The sequence below is a fragment of the Corvus kubaryi genome, unplaced genomic scaffold, assembly GCF_017639235.1.
Source record: "Corvus kubaryi isolate FWS band 111438036 unplaced genomic scaffold, C.kubaryi_AGA036_p1.0 138, whole genome shotgun sequence".
Classification (NCBI taxonomy): Eukaryota; Metazoa; Chordata; class Aves; order Passeriformes; family Corvidae; genus Corvus; species Corvus kubaryi.
Genome location: NW_024580672.1, coordinates 13,069,870 through 13,086,842, shown reverse-complemented (window position 1 = coordinate 13,086,842; position 16,973 = coordinate 13,069,870). Strand labels below are relative to the sequence as shown.

Below are 16,973 nucleotides of genomic sequence, written 5' to 3'. Positions count from 1 at the left end.
GGCCCAATCCATATCACTCCAGGGCTGAGAGCATAGTGGTAAAACTGATTTTTCTGGTTGGAAGAAGTTCATATGAATGTTATCTCACATTTCCATTTATATGCTTGGGTGTCCCTGGTGTTTTGCTTTGATTTTGGAACAGGATCAAAGGCAAACCAGCAAAGTCAGCAGGAACTGTGATTTTTTTTTTTGTCTGGCTTCAGGTCAACGCCCCAGTAAGACCAAAGTCTCACCTGGGGCCAGCAGACATGTTCTGCTTGCTGATCCACAAGGGCTGAGCATCTGGCCAATAGTGTCTGAATCACAAAGTTGCACTAGCACTTTAATTTCTGTTTTTTCACAGAAAATTGCTGGGAAGAATAAAATAATCACTGTTGTGGAAAAAATGAGTAGGCAACCTAGCCTGGCAATCTTTTTCTAACATAGCTACAGTGATGAATTAATTCCTGTAGTGCCCTAAACCCATGCGTGATTTTTTTTTTTCCTGATTGTGATTAGTGTTTTTTCCTGATCATGATTAGTATTTGTCCTGGAGAATGACATCTGTTAGTTTCTCTAATTACAACTTTATGCCAGAAATGGCAGAGGATATACTTCCCTATGTAAAGAAAGATTTCTGATGCTGACATGCAATGAAGAAAGAGTAGCAGCAGGATAAAACCATATTTGTGAGTAGTTAGTAAATGGGATGGTTTCGTTTCACTGATCTTCATTACTGGTTAATTGCTTTGCAGTTGCTGAGTCCTGGAGAGTCATGAGCGTATTCCCATACCATGAATGTTTCACAAGTCAACATTCAGACCAGATGGAAATGGATAAAGAACAGTCATTTTGTGGGTTTCTCAAAAAAAAAAGATTACAGTATGGGAGAAAATTTTAATTAAACTGTGGAATTTATTGCCGTGGGAGGTTCTGAATGCTGAAGGTGTCCCTGGACTGCTGAGGCAACTTAGATTTCTGTTATCAGTCACTGGGGAAGAGGGGTTACAGGCCTGCATCTTTCAGTGACGTGTTACTACCATGTTCTTGTGGTTCATTAGTTACAGGATGCCAGTCAGCCTTTCAAAGCAGAAACTACCCCTTAATATCTAAGTTGCTCAGTACTGAACTGCGATACTCCACAGAAAATCTGTGAGAGAAACACATCATCGATTGCATTGTATAAAACTCCTGATTTGTCCTCAGTGGGTTTATTGATAGAGGGAAAAACCCATTCCTCAATGAACTGAAGACAAGAAAAATATAAATCATACATTTGCAGAGTACAGTGACCATTTTTGCTGACTCTCCCTGTGATTAAATAAGGTTTTCAGAAGATATACATGCAAGCTTACACTAGGAAGCAATGGATATTAGGGTTTGATATTTAATCCAAAAAAAAAAAAAAAGCAGTTGTCAACAAAATATCCTGAAAAAAGTCCCACTGCTTTAGGAAGGGATCTAAACCTCTCCCTTTTCCAGAGGCTCACCAGCCTCCAGTAACCACCAATAATCTTCCATCTCCACCAGCTGAGCCAAGAAATGTCTCTGGGACAGGCTGGATCCATTTCCGTTGAGAACATACGAGCATGCAGCATGGAAAAGACTAAAATACTTCATGGCACAGGGTCCCCCTGCCTCTTAACTTGTTTTATGTGTTAGCATTTGCAATTCTTTTTCACCACTAAAACAGATTAATTTTTTCAGAGGTTTCCCGTACAAGATGTCTCCTCCGTTCTTGTGTTCTGTGACTTCTCTTGCTTCCTCTTTAGAAAAAGCTGTCATTCCCTGAGAAGATTCCTACTCTGGGTATCTAAACCTGTCAAAATCAAAGTGTCTGGGGGTGTAAGAGCTGGAAGTTGCTATGTTCTCCTCTCCAGACACAGTGTGACTTTGTTGTTGTATATTAAAAACAGCAGCTCTTGTTGGAGGTGAGGGTTCTGGAAATGAAAAGCATGATGTCCTAATTACCTATGGCAGGGAAAACATCTGTGCAGGAAAACTAATGAAATTAATTCCAGAGCTTAGCAACTGAATACATTAATTGACATTAATTAATGCTAAATTACAAACCTCTGCCAATGGAGTCACATAAAATGTCCACGAGAATGAAAAGGAAAAAATCCTTGAGTTAATGTGAACACAGAAAATCTTCCCCTGGGGAAAAAAAAAGTGAGAACCAGGCACTGCAAGAATCCTGCTTTTCCTTCTTCCTGTCTCCTGTAGCAAGAAGAGCTTTTCTTGTTGTGCACATCTCAGTGTTGGCTGTTTGGGAGATTAGCTTAAGCAATTTCAGTGCTCTGCCCTTTAGTAGTTATTACTGGCATTTTAGAATTGAAGCCATGGAGAATTGCACTGTAAAAGTTCACAAGAATTGCCTTAGTAAATCTTCATCAATGGTACAATCACTGCTGCCCAGACTCCTGCAATCCAGCAGAAATAGGGATAGTCCCCATTCCTCCATTAAAGCAGGATTGAAAGAACCTCAGTCTTCTCTAATGGATGTCAACCTGGCCTGCTCTTCAAAATCTCTTGTGGAGGAGATTCCTTAATCTTCTTTGCTGGCTGGTCTCAAAAGCAAACACTTCCTGTGCTCTCAGCTTAGATAACCCCTCTGCATGGGAAGTAGGATGGCAGTGGAGTCTCTCCTCTTAGTGTGTCCCAGACAGCTGGTGTGCCAGTGGAAGTAAAAGAAAACAATGGGGAGGGGAAAGGAAATAATGTGGAAAACAGAGGTCTGATCCTGTGTTATCTCCATGCTTGGTGGTTCAATTCCATCTATGAAAAGCCACCCAGTCTTTGCAGCAGCTCAGGTGGCAGTAGGACCATTTCAACTGAGGCTGCTTTGCTGAAGCTCAGGATTGGCACGAACTTGACTCAGGAACCTTGTTGTGACAGTGAGAGACCCCACCTGGAGTTCTATGTCCAGCTCTGGAGCCCTCAGCACAGGAAAGCTGTGGACCTGTTGGAGCAAGTCCAGAGGAGGCCACAAAGATCATCACAGGGCTGAAACACCTCTCCCTGTGAAGGCTGACATAGCTGGGGTTGCTCAGCCTGGGGAAGAAGGCTCCGAGGAGACCTTATTGTGACCTTTCAGTACTCTGTCTTAGGACAAGGAGGGGACATGCTGCACAACACAGCACTGCTGGGTGGCAGGAGAGGCTGCGGCCCCCCTGTCCCCCTCCTTCCTAGATGCAGAGGGACAGAGGGAACTTTCCTGAGCTCACTGGAATGAGCAGGCTGGGAATTATGTCGTTCCCTGCCCTCTCGTGGCTAATGTGGAAAAAATCATGTCCCTCTGAAGGGAAATGCATTTCGATCATGCTGCCCAGGCTGTATTCATTAATGTTTTGCAGTGAGCTGCGAAAGCATAAAATGTTATAAACGGCAGTGACTAATAATACTTAGCACTTTATATATTCCAAGAACTCTGCACATGCTGGAGAAAAATCATCCCTCATCAAACTTCCTTGAAGGTTCGTTACCCTGCATGTCTGTTTCAAGCAGAAGTCAACAGCCCTTAGAAGCAAGGAAAGAAATGTCAAATGATAGTTTTAATTAAAACCAAGATTAAATACGAGATTGTAAAGTTCCAGCCATTTCTATTTCAGTGTAAAATGCTATTTCTCTGATCTGAAGGTGGCAATTATATCAAACAAGGGGCTGTGTCTCTCCAAGGAAAATGATTAGAAGTACTTCCAACATTAAATGCAATGTAGTGTTTCTATCATGTAAGTACTAATGTTAAAAAGCCAAAATTGTTCCTCGTGTGGATGAGGTTTGTCATAAAACAAAGTACAAATTCTTAATGAATCTGAAAGAGTGCAACCAGAGTACTGAGAATCTGGTTCTGTATTCTAGGATAAATTGCACCCATGAAGAAATTCAAATTGTTTTTCTTCAGGTGCCAGATTATGAGATGAGCACCTTGCAGTACTTCAGAATAGGAGGTGAGGACATCCCACATAGTGACAGTGGATGAGATGGCTTGCATGGCTGCAAGGTGGATGGCTGCATTTAGGCCATTTAATTTGCAGCTGCTAAGGCCTCTAGTTACAAGAGAATGTGGAATGATTGCCCAGGTCTGCCAGGGTGCATCAACCTGCACTGTCAGTGGAGAAGTAGGTAAAACCCCTGAATAGGAGTTGGTCTGAGGTACTTTCCAAGCTGATATGAATTACTCTACAGAGTGTAAGTGCTATAGGAAATACAAAATACATCGTAGAAGGCTTTCCCTTGGTAAAAATGTATAGCTCTGATGTCTGATCTAGGGCAGAATGAAAGAAATGATGGGAGGCTGAGGCAGGTAAAGAATTTAAAGGGAGAAAATAATCAAGAGTGGATTTACGAAGGATGTAAGGGAAAGAAGGGTTGTGTGGTGTTGAATGGTTGGTGTCAATTCACTTCACATGAATCTGGGAAGCAAAAGTGCTGCCTCAGCAAACAGTTTTATGACAGTAGGAAGAATCTGTGCTCAGGATCTCAAGCATATTGTTTTTGTTCTTTTCCTTTCAGACGCCCAGTACATCACCTGCAAGATGCAGAACTGCAGTGAAGCCACTCGCAGCAAACCCTTTCCAGGCTACATTGACCATAACTCCCTGATCGTCCAGGGTGATTATGTCTTTGTTCAGGTGCAGAACACCTTCTTCTCTTATTTATTCTATTACTTCATATTATATTATTCTATATTCTATTATTTTCTCTCGTATTCCTTTGCATGTGTGTGCATATGTGTTTGCTTGCAACTACTCTACAACACTGGATCCATAAAGGCATGGAATGGATTGTAGCAGTTTGTTACAATGCTAGCTGTGTTCCTTTAAGCTCTAGTATCTTGTCACTGTAGGGCCATAGAGTTCCTGCCTGGAGTATGTACTGCGTGTGCTGGAGTGCTCTGTGCCACTCCCTGCAATCTCATCAGCACTCTGGAATTACTGCTTTAACCCCCCAGCTGGAAGTGTCACTCATCTGCTATTACAACGGAGTAGAACAAAGCTTTTTGTAGAGTATGAGAGGGAAATATGAAAGAAGGGAGGGAGTCAGGGAAAGCACCAAAGGAGTAATCAGGCTGTATTGTTATGCCTCAGTTGTGATTACAGTGAAAAGGCAGAAGATGGGATGTACTCAGGCAAGCTGTGTTCCAGGTGAGAGCTGGTGAATAGATTTGAACCACTGTGGGTTTCATTAGGCTGCTGCCAGTGTCCATTTAATGTCAGCTGAAGAGGAAAAAAATAACAACATAATTGTAGGGAACGTGGAGGTGAACTGGAGATCATTAGCACTACACTGGGCTTCCAGACAGTTTATATTTTAGCATGCTTGTGAGTGGAGGGAAGAGGGAGGATTGAGATTTTACATTGGGTTAGTTGATTGCTAATTTGCTTCAGTTAATGAACTCAGTCGTAAACACCAGTCTAAATAATCCACAAATAAATCTGGGACATACGCTCCGGAACAGCTTCTGTGCCTAATGTGTCTGGGCAAAAAGGAAATGTTTATATGGCAGGGAAAACAGGGGCGTGCGTCACTGTTTAGCCATGCTCTCTCATTCCAGGATGACTGTGTTGGTGGCTCGAGCGACACAGGAGCTGGAGTATTTCTCTTCAGCCATCCTGGCTGACTCTGGACCTGGTGTTATCCCTTCTGTTCTTCAAAGGAGGAATAACCCTATGCCAGGCTGTGTTTACTTGGAAGAATAGATGAGCACCCTCCCTCTAGCCTTCCCTTCCTTCCTTGATCTCCATCTGGCTTTTCTGCAACTAAGCCATTTGGAAGGAATTAGTAGGCTCAAAAGCACTAGGGTAAAGGAATGGGAGTTTATTTTCCTACTAAACTTGTTTTGTTTACAAACTCACGCTCTCCCATTAAAAATATTTCTGGCCTTTCTTCCTTAACTTTTGCCCACTTCCCTTAAAAAAAAAGCTGAAGAGCTTTAGAATGAGAAATAGTGCTTCTTTTACTTAATCTGGTATGAACCAGATGTATCTGTGTATCTTGCATTTTAAACTACTGCCGTGCCTTTTAAAACACTTAGTCTTGATAAGCTCAGGTATCAAGCAATTAAAGCAAAGTTCTGCATGGAGAATCCCCTGGAATATTTTTTCTTCAGTATCTTTCATCCAAGATTTCAAAGTACTTTACAAATATTGATTATACTTCAGCAGTACTGGAAGCCAGAGAAAATGGAGAGCTTTTTTCTTTCTTTTTCCCTCCTTTAATAGGTGGTAGAAAATGATACCTCACATTGCTCTAACCCAGCATTTTCAAGGTCTGCCATCAGTATTTATGCACTTAAATATATGGTCAGATTCACAAAAATGCCAATTCAACCAAGTTTCTCTTGCCCTCCATACCTGTGAATATTTAGCTGATCTCGTAGCAGATACCTGTGATGGCTCGTCCAGGGCCATGCAGGAACCAAAGCTGGAAGCAGCAATAGAAGTCAAGCCTCATGTCTGCCAATCTGCTGATCTAACCAACAGCCTGCAGGGCAGCTCTGCAGATAGCAAAGAACAGAGAGTTTTCTGGTAAGGCACCGGAGAGCTGTGGTATCAGCAGGTGACATAATGGCCCAGTTGAAGTCAAGACTTCACTTTTCACAAGTTTCTATGTGAGATTCTAGCCTTTGTCTCTCTTTGGTGAGAATGGGATTCCTCTTGTTTTCTTTTTCAGCTGCTGCCAGTTGGATCAAAATTTATTCCTCAGCTGTAACAGCACTGCAGTTTCAAGCCATTGCCACCACACTGTGGTATTTCTCTTGACAGCTTTTGTCTGATATTCTTTCCGATAATAAAAAAAAAATATTAAGAAATACCTGATGGTAACTTTCCTGCTTTTCTCGTAGTTGACATCAGGAGGAAGACCACATTATTACGTTTCTTATAGGAGGAGTCCATTTGCACAGATGAAGCTGCCAAAGTACTCCTTGCCCAAGGTAGGTGTTGCTGTTGCTAGAATGTCCATATGAACCTATAGATATTTTGATTGCACAGATCACAGCACAAGGAACTGCAAGATGACATGCACTGTGTGAAAACAGCATTCTTCTTTAACAGAACATTTGCAAGCAAGAAAGGACTAAAACCAAAAGTCAGCACTTTGGCTAGTCAAGGACATGAGCATGAAATGTACACAGATACCACAGCCCACGTCAATTACCATTTCTTTATGGTTAGTTAATTAAGTTTTGGAGGGGATTCTCTCTATTTTTTTTTCTTTTGTATTAAAATTCCCCTCTCACTATCTTGTATAGGTTGCTTTTTTGTGCTTTGCCTCATTAGTAGATTTTAATGGGAACCAAGCAGAAAGATGTCTTTGTGCCTACTCTGTATCTGGCCTAATTAACGATGGTGAATTAGCATTGGAGCTTGAAAGGATATTTCTGCCTTCTGAAGCTGAATTTTTTGAAAGAGTTATATAAAATGTTAGCTCCATTTTGAAGAAACCACCAATTTGCAGCTGAGGTCCTAATGGGTTCTTAACAATTACAGAGGACTTTTTTTTTTGCCTTTTCGTTCTTGATATAGTCTGTCTTAAATGAGATTTAAGCTGAAAGGTAGCAAATTATCTTATGGATTCTATATGAGGTCTAACATCAGAAGACAAATGTATTCCCAGAAACTAAGCAGGGATTGTCAGAAGGGAAAAAATGAAAGTGCAAGGTCAGCCGATTCCTAGAAGTTGAAGGTGCACCAGATTTTGTAGGTGGAAATGTCCAAAGGGATAACTCAGCTGCTTTCACAACTGGCTATCTTTGATTCCTCAGCCCAACAGACCTGTTTATAGTGGATTGACTGGGTGACCTCCATATAAACAGACTGCAGTTGAAACCCCGCCCTTGGGTGCGTCACCTTCTCTACTCTGCTGTTGAAGCCTTTGCTCCTGTTCACAGCACCTGGAGACCCAGCTTGCAGGACATTGAGGACCATACCAGAAGCCATGAGACCTTAGCTCTGACACAGGAGGCCTGTGGTCTGCCTCAAAATTTTCAGTCGCATTTGAAGATAAGATTGCTCAGCCCAAGCAAGAGAAATCACTTTGTAAATTCAGATCAGATTTAAACAGGTGTTATTTGAAGGAGCCCTTAGCAACGGACTTGCATTTCAGAATGGTTATTGTAAAAGCCAAATAAAAATTTTAATTCACAGCCAGTTCAGACCATCTGTAGAGACACTGTTTGCTTTAAACTTGTTTCCTTTAGCCCACACTTATTTTTTTGTCCACCTTCCCAAAGAAATCACTGGAGAGCCAGGGAAAATGAGCTAGAATTAAATTACAACGTGTTCCAGAGAACAGGAATTGGAGCAATCTATTCATGTTATTTGACCCAAAGAAAGATGCTTTGTCACAATCTCGGAATATCTTCAAAGACTGAAGAGCTACATTTGGCTTGGAAGGAGCTACAGTGGAACTGTGGCTGTCTAGGAGGCTGCTATCAAAGCAAGATAGTCACTTTTATGAAAAATGCAGAGAGAGTTATATTATTCAAGGAATTGGAACATACAGCTTCTTTTATGCCCAGATTCTTTTATCTCCTTCAGCTAAGAAAGAGGGGCCAAATATGGTGAACAGTACTAAGTGACTTCTGGAACTGAGGATGGAAATACCAAGCTTTTTGTCTCTGTGTGTCACTCTTCCTGAATTGGAGGCGTGTGATGGCAGGCAGCTTTGGCAGGTGATGCTGTTGCTCAGGCAGGATGGCCTACAGCAAATCAAGCTAAAATATTATTCTTGTTGACATTAACAGCCTTATAGATACTTTGATTAAAAGCCTAAATAAGCTTGAAACTCTGTTCCACTCAAGCAGATGCCTGCATATGCGCATACAGGTTGTGTTTACCCTGTAAATAGTCTTTACTGAGACCTGTTAGTTGTTGCAGTGACGTTGATCTGTGGGTTGATGCTGCCTGTTCCGTACCACAGCACCACAATGTGGGCTCTATCACACACTGTAGTGTCACTCATGATAATCACACAGGGTGCATTTACTCCAGTTTAGATGAGTGCTCTGGGCAGACATTTGAGAATACTGAAGCAAGTCAAGCAATTTTTCTTCTGAAAAGACCTGTCTTAACTGGTGTTGAGTTGAATAGTGATGGGATGGGTGCATGTGGTACTTCTGTTTTAAATTCATCACCTTATTTCAACCTCAGGGTGTACATCCTGATGGAATAAGCAATAACAAAAATAAATAAATAAATAAATAAAATGCAGACCTTAAAAGAGCTGACAGCCCCAGTAATTTCACAGAAGTCAGAGGCAAGAGCCAGCATCTTCACAGACATTTCACAGAATATTCTGAGTTGGAAGGGACCCACAAGGATCATCAAGTTCAACTCTTAAGTGAATGGCCCGTATGGGCATTGATCCCACAACCTTGTTGTTATTAGCACCGTGCTCTGACCTACTGAGCTGGCAGAATAAAACTGGCATTACACATCCCTACTATTTAACTTGCCAGGAAAAAAGTTCCCTGACAAAATACAAAAAGGGCAATTGTTTAGTAGTTCAGAAAGCCTTGGCTTTTAGTCATTTGACTAGACACCTGATCAAACCCATGTACAGCATCATGTTACTGTTGTCTTTGGAAAGGCAAAAGGACAGATAGTAGAACTGCATATTAATGTACTTCCAGTATGTTCTGGAACAGAGAGAAAAAAGCTCAGGCTCTCAGTAGAGATAGAGTAGACAGATGCAAGGGGAGCCCCTGAAGTTGATGATGACTGTTTGAGAAAAGTGCCTCGCTTCACATTCCTGTCCTCTTCCATCTCTGTAAGGAGCTTGTGCCATATCAAGGTGAAGGCTGTCTATGATACACTGATTGATTTTAATTTTCCCAATGTGGAAATGAAGAATTTCCTGATGCTGGTCCAAGACCTGTTTGATGCCCATATACTAATTCTTTTCTATCAAAGCTTTGCATCGTTGCCGCATTGGTTGGACAAGGCCATATTAACAGGAAAATTTAATTTATCCCCAAAGACACACAGTTGGAATGCTATCTTATTTGACTTTCTGCATTACATCTATTATGCCAATTCAATCTCAATCTCCGCTTCCCTAGGCTTAAATTTGTTCAGCCTTACTGGAATCTTCTTTAGACTTCCATCTTACAGCATGCTCTGATCAAATGTCGGAAGCATCTAGTAAATAAATTAACCTGTTTGCTTCTTCAGCATTTGTGATTTCTCTGGTGTTGATCAAAGTATCTTTTTACCCCTCTCCCCCAGTTTTTACAAAACTATTGAATGAAATGGTAAGATAATGAAAAAGTACATTCACCAGACAAAACAAGTTTTACTTATAATTTCTGTCTGTGTTTAAATGGAGAGGCCTGCCCATGCGTGCACATATGCAGAAATTAACACTTGAGGTTAGAGCTGTGCTAGCCAATGTTGCCTGAAGCAGACTGGGAACGCCTGCTGGTGTAGATCTACCAGCAGATTGAACCAGGGTGACAGTCTGAAATACGGAGCCACAGACAAACAGCTGTGGCTGTAACTCCTACTGGCACAGCTGGAGCTGAGAGAGGATGTCTGTTCACAGCCAAAATTAGTAGAAGTCAGTGGGACTTATATTACCTTTCCTATTGCCTTGGGAATTAAGCCAATCTGTTCCTTCACAAAACGAGCCCATCTTCTGGGATGCGATTTTCTTCAGTGCAGGGAAGCAAGTAAATCAAGTGCATATTCATCCACTCTGTATTCAGATCTGGATCTGGATGAACAAGCAACTGTTCTGAATCTTAACTCCATGGTGAATCCACTTTCAAATTTATAGATCAAATTTCTTCATTATATTATTTTTTGTTTTTGCATTACAATGCTTCATCTGGAAGTATTAATCCTCCCTAAAAAGCCACCAGACAGTGAATTTTCGAAGACTATTATTAGCAGAAGGGAGAAGTAGCATCAGCTTCCAAAGAGTATATTTTCTGATGAAGTTCCCAGTTTTGCATATAGAAGGCCTGGCTGAGATTCATGGAAGCAGAATAACTTTGGGATATCTGCCCAAAACAGACCGAACAGCTGAGTCTTCTGGGAATCACCTGGTGCTAAGAAATCTTAATTTCTTTTCCTACCTCCACAGATTTTTATGGCACCAAAGAACTCAGGGTGCTTGTGCTGGGCAGATAGAACCTGGGAATTTCATTATAACAATCTCTCTCGGTGGCTTTTTCCATTGTAATAGAAAATAAAATAAAATGGGCAATAATTTCTCCAGGCATTCAAAGATGGGATCAGGTTTAATAGTTCCTGTTTTTTCTTTACTTATGCAATATTTTCATTGTTTCCTGCCTGCTGTAACACACAGAACAAACAGAGTAAAACAAAACCTCACTCATAGTGCTAGTGATCTAACTACATTTCTGTTCTTTATATCTAGTGAGGATTAGGGTTGTTTTTCTGTTTTATTTCTTGGGGTGTGCTGTTTTGTACAATGGTCCAGGGCCTTGGCTCCAGCCCACATTTTCATTAGAAACAGTAGATAACAGCAGATGTTCCCTCATTAGATCCTACTTGTGCCAGATCCTGAGCATATTTGGCTTCTGAATGCTGGGCAAGATGCAGATGTTTCAGATGATCTTTTTTTTTTTAAACTCCTACATTTTTGATATCTGTGATTGCACAGTCATGAGTGGAAACACTCGGGTGCCAAAAGGAAAAAAAAAAACCCAACAAATAAACAACCCTCCCTATTCCCCAGACAAAGTGTTCATTAAAATGAAGGTGTTGGTAAAGGGAGTGAAAGTGCTGCTGTATAATGCTGTAGTGCCAATATAAATGTTCAATTAGTACCTCATCAGTTAATTACTGCTTTGCAAATTGGCAGAAGAGAGATGGTGTAAAATATTCCTGGATGGAATTACCTGCTTACAGTGGCTGTAGACAATACAACAGTACAATGCAGCAGTATTGTCTACTTAGTTCCCGATTAAACTCCAGCCTAAATATATCCCTTGCTCCTCCCCAATTACTTTGGTGCCCTTGGAAATGGCAGCACAGAGCTCCCTCTAGTAACCTGCCTCTCTTTGCTTTCCCCAGGACATGCATGTTATCAGCACAGATGAGAATCAGGTGTTTGCAGCTGTACAAGAGTGGAACCAGAACGACACATACAATCTGTACATCTCCGACACCCGAGGGGTCTACTTCACCCTGGCCTTGGAAAATGTCAAGAGTAGTCAAGGGCTGGAGGGGAATGTGATGATTGACCTCTATGAGGTATGTCATAACTCCAGACATCCCATTGCTATCTCAGGAGCTCACATGATGCCCAGTACCATTTCCTCCTTGCACATCAGTCTCGTAATATGGATGTGAATAGAAAAGCCAACAAACGACTAAACACAGAGTTTTACCCTCCCTAGATTCACTGCTGTATTCACCAGTAGGTTCTCATATGAGCTCATGGCTCTCTGATGCATAGGAAAAAGTTGTGGAATAGTTCATTCAGTTGCTAAGAAGAACTCTGTCTCTCAGCCAAAATCCTGCTGGGACCCATATTGGCTCTATGGCTCTGAAAGCTCCAAAGAGTCATAATAGTATCATTCTCTGATTGTTGTTGCATTTCTGGCAGTCTGATCTCTTTTCTTAGAAGTTAGGGAGAGACTGCAATCTTCAGCTGTCCTTGTCACCTTTCTCAGCTTAGACTATTCTGGGAACTTAGGTGTTTATATATATGTTCTCTTGGGCTGTCCCATGAGCATGGAAACTCCTACCTCATTTTGATGCCCTCTTTACCCCTGAGCCTTTTCCTGAACAAGTGTTTTCTGCTTAAGCTCACCTGCAAAAAGGACAATTTGCGTTGTCTTTTATGATAACTCATCCCTAGACGAGGACTTTTCATGTGCCCTTGTACATCTCTTGCTCTGCTGCCTATTTTCCCCCTGGAGACAGCACTCAGCTGAGGAGAAACTCAGTCCTCAGCTGCAGTTCTGAGGGTCAGATTCTGTTTTCAGGTCTCCCCCACGGTATTTTCTGACCATTTAGAATAAAGGTCATGAAGGAGATCTGAGTACCTTTGAAGATGAAGATGCTTCCTGTATTTCCCCATCACTGTCTCAATATTAGCTCTGCTCTCTAGTTTTCCTTCAGCTGTCCTCTACTTGGAAACCACCTTGTCCAGAGAGCCTGAGTTATACATCAGCACAGATGGACTGGAGGAGGATGGGCACTGCCATTTCAGTCATTTGGACATCTTTTACCATTAATCTCTCTGCAGTGCTGGCAGCCCATGGAAAAACTGTTGCCTCTTATTACTGTCAGCTGGGGAAGCAGCTTTACTGCATTATGTAAAGGTGTCCTACATCCCAGGGGGTAAAGAAAATCTTTTGTTTTGTTTTATTCAGCTGACACCCCACAGCAACCTGGATTGAAATTGATGGAATCAGACTTACAATGTCATATCTGCTGATTATCTAGACTGGAGGAATATTGGCTGACATGGAACCTGGCACAAACCTTCCTTTCAGTTTGATGTTCTTGCTAGAAGGGAACAGAGAGCCAGCCAACATGGTTCTCTGAGTCAGGTTGTTATAGTGATCTAGTGGAAAATTGAGAGGAAGGCAAGAGAAGGAAAAAAATCCATAGATAAATTAAAAGTAAGTGGAGAGATTGCAAATTGAGTCCTTCTCTGGTGGCAGCAGTATATTTTAAAAAGCATTATCATTAGAGAAGATGCCAAAGAAACACCTGTTTAATGTGCAGGTGTCTGTGTGCATGTTTGTCAGGTGTTAGAAGTAAGTTCTTCTGGTTGCATTTTTGTGAACATGTTTGCGTGTGTAATTCCTACACTGATTATAAATCAAGGATAAATCTGCTCAATGCTGCTCAGCAGGGAATTGCACTGGGTACAAGGAGAAAATAAAAGTTCTTTCGCAGTGTCTCTCTGAGTTCCCAAAAAGGCTGTCCTATTGACCACCTCCTAAAGTAAGGGAAGAGCTAAATCACTGACCACTGGGTCTGAGTGCCCTTTCTAGTTCCTGTGCCTTCCCAGTGATGCGGTATGGCTCTGTTGGAATGGTCCACAGCAAGACAGTCCTGCCTGTGATAATCCATGACTGAAGTGGTAACAGACTGTGAGGAGGTGTGTCTGTAGCTATGGTATATATGCCTATCACTCTGGAACTTAATTTTTTCTAACAGTATGTATGTTGGCTGAGAAGTATATGTTTGATGTATGAAGGTGGTGATGGGGAGTGAAAAATGTCTTTAGAGCTGTGTGTTCAAGTGTCTTGTATGGATCTTTCTGAAGCTGTAGAGCGGCATTTGTATCTGCACACAATGCATTCAGGGTGGTGAGGATTCTAAAGCTCCTGTGTGGGAGCTGACAGAGTGCTTTCCTCTCTGGCCACTGGTGGTCATGCACTTGCTTGCCTGGGTCTTCCTTTGTTATGACTCTGTGAGCAGCAGGGCTGAACAGCTCCGTGTGTGTGTCAGGGCTGTGTATATGCAATAGATCTGTCTTTTTTTCTGAGAGTACACAAGCATGTATAGTGTGTGCAGTCTTTTTTGAAGATAAAGCTGTCCAAGACTAACAGAATAACTTTGCTTTCTCAGGAAAGGATTCTGAGTCCCAGCCCATGACTAGAATCATAAAAAGAAGAAATTCACGGGATTTCAGAACACTTTTATTGCCTGATATATAAAATGCTCTTTAATCATTTATGGCCAGCATTTCACAGGGACTATATAATAGAACTATTTTGGGACAGCAACAAAGGAAAGTACAACTGGAACTATAGGCTGTAGCCTCTGGTAGTAAAGGCAGAACTGTGTTATTTTTCCATCCTTGTCTATTCATGCAATATCACTGGGAGACAGGAGTACCCTTGTCTTTTCAGGGTGCCTTTCTACTGCAAAGAAATCCTGAATACTTGGGTGGGATCAAACAATCTGGCTGAGAAATTGAAAAGGTTATCTTTCTTCTGCTTATATCAACAATGAATTAGTTAACTATTGAATTTAAAGACTATTGCCCTTCATAGCAAGCCATGTCAAAGTCTTAATGCAACTTCAAATGAAATTCAGGAAGGTGCTATTCGAATGACTGTACCAAAGCACTGTACCCAAGTACTCTCACAGCACGTGATTAGAAGTGCAGTAAGGTCCTGTTCACTGGTAGCTGCAGCATCCAAGTCCAGCCATATCATTAAATGGGTTGAGCTGGAAAAAGCTCTGAATCTGCTGTGTAACTGTTTGCCATGCGATGTCGTTTAAGTAATAATCTCTGTGAATAAAAAGTATTGATGAATGATTCTGTCTGCTAGTTCTACATCATAAGCAGAGGTGAGGTGGATGACTGAACAGACTTGCTGGAAACCAAGAAGTTTCTCACTTTCCCTCTCCTTCTCCTGATTTCACTTCCCTTTTTATTGCCGCACTCAGATTGCAGAATGACAGCCTAACAAATTCATTCGCAAGCTGCAGCAGCTATTGGGCTATTGATTTTCGGTGTGCTGAGAAGATGGGAACATTCTGCAGTGTGAGTTGTGGTTTGAGGTTAACTTTTTTTTTCTCCTCACTAAGATACTTTTAGGCTTGGTTCCAGTGTGAATCTGTTAGCGTCATGTCTTTGCAAAATCCTCCTGCAGGTCTGTGGATTTAAACTGTTGGGTAAAACACCAGGAAAAAGTAAAAGGATGTGGATCTCATTGCCAGCTCTGTAACTAGCATTCTGTATGGCCTTGCTTGAGTCACCAGTGCTTTGGTTTCCTCAAAATACAAAACTGTAATAAAAATACCTCTGTCCCCCAAGTTATCCTGTTGAAAAGACTGATAATTATGAAACACATTGAGGTCCTTAGATGACATGTCTGAAGAAAGCTGGATGAGAATAGAAACTGCAAGTTTATGTGTGTGTTGCTGTTTTCTTTGCAAAGCCAGAATTGCTGCTGTTTCCTGCTGCTGCTGTGCAAGAGAAAAATAATTGCCTGTACATGTTTCATCTTTCAGGGGGAAGGATGCCTACACAGTTGAGAGGTTGTCACTTTACAGATAATGCTGTTGACATCTTGCCATGTTCCCTTGATGATTCTGAATTACAAGATTTCTTTCCCGTTTGTCACCTTTGCACCTGTGATGGCTTTGTCTTTTTCCCAGCACCCCAACTTGCCTTCCTTTGATGTACATTGGCAGTTCTGGCCCTGACACCGACTACACTGACACAGCCACCAGAGCCCTGGTGGGTTTGACAGAGAAAAAGGGACATGCACAGAACCTGCATGGACTTGATCTATTTTTCAGCCATGTCAATTTTTCCTAGGTAGCAGGGATAAAGGGAATGTTCTTGGCTAACAAGAAGATTGACAACCAAGTGAAAACTTTCATCACCTACAATAAAGGGAGAGACTGGAGTTTGTTGCAGGCTCCGCACACAGATCTGAGAGGAAATCCCATTCACTGTCTCCTAGTAAGTACCTGAGGGGGGAATTTGGGGAGTGGTAATACCCCAAAACAATCTTTTTCTACTGGGTAGCACAAGAAAGAGAGGGCAGCTCCTCTCTACATGAAGTGTATCTCATGGAGTGCAGTACTTCAGGCTTGGGCTGCCAGGGGTTATTGCAAGAGCTGGTATTGTAATTTAGCTTAATTTAATTTAATTTCTGGAACAAAAGTAAGCATCCTGGATCAGCTGCCTTCTGCAGAAGTGCTGTGTCCCCTGGAAGAGCAGGGGAAGCTGGGTGCTGTGTCTGGCAGTCAGTTCTCTGGACACTAGATGGGAGGCGAGAGCTGCCGTAGCTCAGAACTCTGAGGGACCCAGTAACTGGAAACAGGCTCAAAGGAAAAGAGAGCTTGGATTTCTTTCAGGCTGCTCTGTTGGCATTAATATTTATTAACATTCATCATTTTCTCTTAGAGCTCAGAAGTGAGAATCGACACATTCATCCAAATATATGTACAGCTTTGTGTTGGTGTAAATTGTATCTATCTCTGTACTTACTGATATAGATCCACATATAGCTAAGTCTTTAATCATCATTATATGCA

The 16,973-nt window shown here is 41.7% G+C and overlaps 1 protein-coding gene across 4 annotated transcripts in view; it reads left to right on the top strand.

The window, feature by feature from the left end:
* Positions 1-16,973, top strand: part of LOC121660173 (VPS10 domain-containing receptor SorCS1-like) — a 264,051-nt gene that overhangs the window by 189,696 nt on the left and 57,382 nt on the right. For all 4 annotated transcript variants that reach the window (XM_042019278.1, XM_042019275.1, XM_042019277.1 and 1 more), the window contains exons 7-10: positions 4,495-4,613; positions 6,827-6,916; positions 12,027-12,206; positions 16,249-16,395. In XM_042019278.1, coding sequence (XP_041875212.1) covers positions 4,495-4,613; positions 6,827-6,916; positions 12,027-12,206; positions 16,249-16,395 — 536 coding nt within the window. The remainder of the gene's footprint in view (positions 1-4,494; positions 4,614-6,826; positions 6,917-12,026; positions 12,207-16,248; positions 16,396-16,973) is intronic.